At 37.8% G+C, this 4,193-nt stretch overlaps 1 protein-coding gene across 1 annotated transcript; it reads left to right on the top strand.

The window, feature by feature from the left end:
* The first annotated feature begins 779 nt into the window (after positions 1-779).
* Positions 780-3,944, top strand: LOC125473098. The gene is made up of 2 exons (XM_048575419.1): positions 780-1,209; positions 2,031-3,944. Exon 2 carries the CDS (start codon positions 2,238-2,240, stop codon positions 3,939-3,941), a length of 1,704 nt encoding a protein of 567 aa, XP_048431376.1. The 5' UTR covers positions 780-1,209; positions 2,031-2,237; the 3' UTR covers positions 3,942-3,944.
* The last annotated feature ends 249 nt before the right edge of the window (positions 3,945-4,193 follow it).

The following is a 4,193-nucleotide window of genomic DNA, read 5'->3' as shown; positions in this document are numbered from 1 at the left end:
GTGCTCCAAAAGTCTCCAAAATGCATCTTTTTGCTCCTTTAGCCCTTTGGACCTACAAACACACGAAAATAGCTTAAAGTACTAAAATAACTAAAGAAACATAACGTAAATGCACGAGAACAAGCCATTTAAGTCGCATGAATATGCTCCTATCACTTAAGAAACTACTTTTATATTGTTCAGACAATCAAAATGTCGAAGGCTTATACTTAAGTAATTAAGAGTTTATTGTAAATTATCATTCATACTTTATTGGCAATGCTGTTTGCACATTCAAAAGTGAAATAATGGTTGACACTCTAATACGAATGGGTCACACATACAATCGTAAGATCGATTTTTATTAAAGAGTATAAGAGTGTCAGTATTATGTGTCACGCGAATTACTTTCCTTACAAACATGTGACGTGACATTGTGACAACTTGTTTTCGAATGATCTCACAAACCTTACCACCTGGTGCCCCTACAAAGGAAAATTTCTTATGTGGGCCCATGGTTGTAGTGTAATAGGGTTGAGATCCAAAATGAGAAGTAGGATTCTCTCCGCTTCTATTCTCATTCTCTTTCTCTTTCATCTCCTGTTCTCACATTTTGCTTTTTGTTTTATTGTTTTTATAAAAAAATCAATATAAAATGTTAACGTAATGTAATCGTAACCATTCAAGTAGAAGAAAAGGAAAAAGAAAGGAATGAGAGAGAGATTAAAAGGGAAGAGAATCTATGTCAACAAAATGGGGCCGAATGGACCTGACAAAATTAGGGATGGGTTCGAGAAATATTTTTGTGTCTAAGTCCGCACGAACACGTAACTTGGTGTCGGACTCTAGATAATTTTTAACCCTTTCTAGCACTTCGGCTTTGTATTCGCACGAGGACACCTTTCTCCTTCGCAGACTGCAAATAAGGACAATGCAAGGAGGATGCGGCGTATGACAAAAGCAACAGGTGGAGGGAAGGCAGCGAATTCCAATACCTTCGCGCCCTATTCTACCGGTATGAATAACTGCCACTGTGACCCGATACCTATATACATTCACGCAGGGTGGAAGACATTTCATCGAACACATCATGTGCGCCACAAAAAAGCAAATTTTCCAGACAGAAAGAGGCCAAAAGAGAAACTGAGAGATGGGGAAGGGAGCGGCGTTGCTTCTGGTGCTATGGCTGGCTATGTCGGTGAGGACTTTCGGGCAAGAGAAACAGGAAGGGTAAGTTTCATACTTTTTTTTTTCAAAAAAGTTCTTCCTTTTCTGAATCGCCTGCTACTTTAATTTCCTGAAATATTAATCCGTCATGCTTTTTCGTTTATGTGAAATATTGTTCGGTAACGAAGAACACTCAGTATACAGAATTTGATACATTGTCTATGCTATGTTCAATGCTGTGATGATGGGTACATAAGTTTCGTAGAGTGGTACATAAGGAATCACTTGTGTTTGTTTCTAGGAAATCTTAATCGAAAACCAATATACAGAATCCGGTGCAATGTTGATGTTAAATATGTTAATTCTGTGTTTTTGTGGTAGCATCAACCAAATATCGACAATGCAATAGTATTGTAGATTGGTACGTAAGGAATCACTTTTGTTTGTTTCTAGGAAATCTTAATTGAAAACAACGAAACCAATAAACAGAATCTGGTGCAGTGTTAATGTTAAATGTGTCGATTCTGTGTTCGTGTGGTATCATCAACCAAATATCGACAATGTACGAGTATTGTAGATTGGTACACGTCTCTGCCTATAACTGTTGCGTATTTATCTGTGTATATTAGCGTCCTCTATGTGTTTGATTTCTTTCGTTGTTTATACGTACTTGTTACCATTACACATCCCATGGCACTAATAGTATAATAGTTGAAGATATGCTATTTTTAACCACTTATCTTTGCTTTTCAACTCACTACATCTTAGAATTTATAGCTTACAAAAATATTGGTTGTTTCATTTTGTTCTTTTGTATTGTGTTTGTGTGTATTAGTGCATTTGCAAATTTGAATAATTATAGATCATGTACGTTGTGCATGTAGGGGACATGAACTCAAAGATGGGGATGCAGCCTCTAAGCCTACGGAGAGAGCAAAAACAGTAGCCTTAGTTCAAAAGTTTGTGGACGGGGCTTATACTCTCTTGCAAAACATCAAACGGACAAAGCTGAAGAGCTGTTGAAAGGAGCTATCGAGTACCTTTATCATGATAACACAATAAAAGACAAAGCAGCCAAACTTGAAGAGTTCATGAAAGAAGCTATCAAGTTTCTTGAACAAGGTATGATAGAAAAATCTGAAGAGATGATGAAAGGAGCTATTGTATATCTTGAAAGCAACGATGAAGTCAGAGATGAACAGAGTGGCAAAAGAGTGAAGTATCTTGAAAATAATAAAGTGCAAGCAAGAGTAAATATAGTGCTCCTGGTCGATGACTTTCTTAATGAAGCTTTGACGTATCTTGGTGCAGAAGAAATAGCCAAAGCTAAGAATGTGATTGAAGGAATGAAACTGTTTGTTTCTCAATGTGACGAAATAAAAGATAAAGCAGCCGCATTCGAGGAGATGATCCAACGAGCTTTGACATTTATTGAACAAGACAGTTTAGAGAAAGCTAAAGAGGTGATCAATGAAGTAATGATGTATCTTGGCAACGATGATGCTGTCAAAGAATTACGGAAAGCAGGAGCGGGTCATGCGAAAGGAGTGAAGTATCTTGAGCAAGATAAAGCAGAAAGAGGAATACAAAAGGCAATTTTTGTTACTGAGGTTTTGAAAGTAGCTCTGACTTTTATTGACAAGAAACAAGTTGAGCAAGCAAAAGAGGTTGTTGAAGGAGTCGTAATGTACGTTGCTCTAGATGACTCAGTGAAAGACAAAGTGGGCTCAACTAAGGAGATTCTGGATGGAATAATGACGCTTTTTCAACTAGACCGTGTGGAGAAAGCTAAAGAGGCGATCCAAGGTGCTATGACGTATCTTTTAGGGGATGAAGATGTCCAAGAAGCAGATAAGCTACTCAGAAGCATGGGTGTCGAAGAACAAAATAAGCTAGTCAAAGATGTGAAAGATAAGACTGCAGCGAAACTGAAAAGAATGAAATTTCTTGAAAATAATAAAGCTCAAGCAAGAGTAAATATAGTGCTCCTGGTCGATGACTTTCTTAACGAAGCTTTGACGTATCTTGGTGCAGAAGAAATAGCCAAAGCTAAGAATGTGATTGAAGGAATGAAACTGTTTGTTTCTCAATGTGACGAAATAAAAGATAAAGCAGCCGCATTGGAGGAGATGATCCAACGAGCTTTGACATTTATTGAACAAGACAGTTTAGAGAAAGCTAAAGTGGTGATCAATGAAGCAATGACGTATCTTGGCAACGATGATGATGTCAAAGAATTACAGAAAGCAGGAGCGGGTCATGCGAAAGGAGTGAAGTATCTTGAGCAAGATAAAGCAGAAAGAGGAATACAAAAAGCAATTTTTGTTACTGAGGTTTTGAAAGTAGCTCTGACTTATATTGACAAGAAACAAGTCGAGCAAGCAAAAGAGGTTGTTGAAGGAGTCGTATTGTACGTTGCTCTAGATGACACAGTGAAAGAAAAAGTGGGCTCAACAAAGGAGATTCTGGATGGAATTATGACGCTTTTTCAACTAGACCGTGTGGAGAAAGCTAAAGAGGCGATCCAAGGCGCTGTGACGTATCTTTTAGGGGATGAAGATGTCCAAGAAGCAGATAAGCTACTCAAAAGCATGGGTGTCGAAGAACAAAATGAGCTAGTCAAAGACGTGAAAGATAAGACTGCAGTGAAACTGAAAAGAATGAAATTTCTTGAAAATAATAAAGTGCTCCTGGTTGATGACTTTCTTAACGAAGCTTTGACGTATCTTGGTGCAGAAGAAATAGCCAAAGCTAAGAATGTGATTGAAGGAATGAAGCTGTTTGTTTCTCAATGAGACGAAATAAAAGATAAAGCAGCCGCATTGGAGGAGATGATCCAACGAGCTTTGACATTTATTGAACAAGACAGTTTAGAGAAAGCTAAAGAGGTGATCAATGAAGCAATGACGTATCTTGGCAACGATGATGATGTCAAAGAATTACAGAAAGCAGACGCGGGTCATGCGAAAGGAGTGAAGTATCTTGAGCAAGATAAAGCAGAAAGAGGAATACAAAAAGCAATTTTTGTTACTGAGGTTTTGAAAGTA

The sequence above is a fragment of a genome, unplaced genomic scaffold (assembly GCF_019419815.1).
Source record: "Pyrus x bretschneideri cultivar Hongxiangsu unplaced genomic scaffold, Pyrus_bretschneideri_v1 Contig8, whole genome shotgun sequence".
In the NCBI taxonomy this organism is placed as follows: domain Eukaryota; kingdom Viridiplantae; phylum Streptophyta; class Magnoliopsida; order Rosales; family Rosaceae; genus Pyrus; species Pyrus x bretschneideri.
The sequence above is the reverse complement of the archived record's forward strand: the minus strand, read 5'-3'. Positions and strand labels throughout refer to the sequence as shown.

Coding starts and splice junctions, on each gene's coding strand:
- LOC125473098 (XM_048575419.1), top strand. CDS start 2,238: ATGAAAGAAGCTATCAAGTTTCTTGAACAAGGTATGATAGAAAAATCT.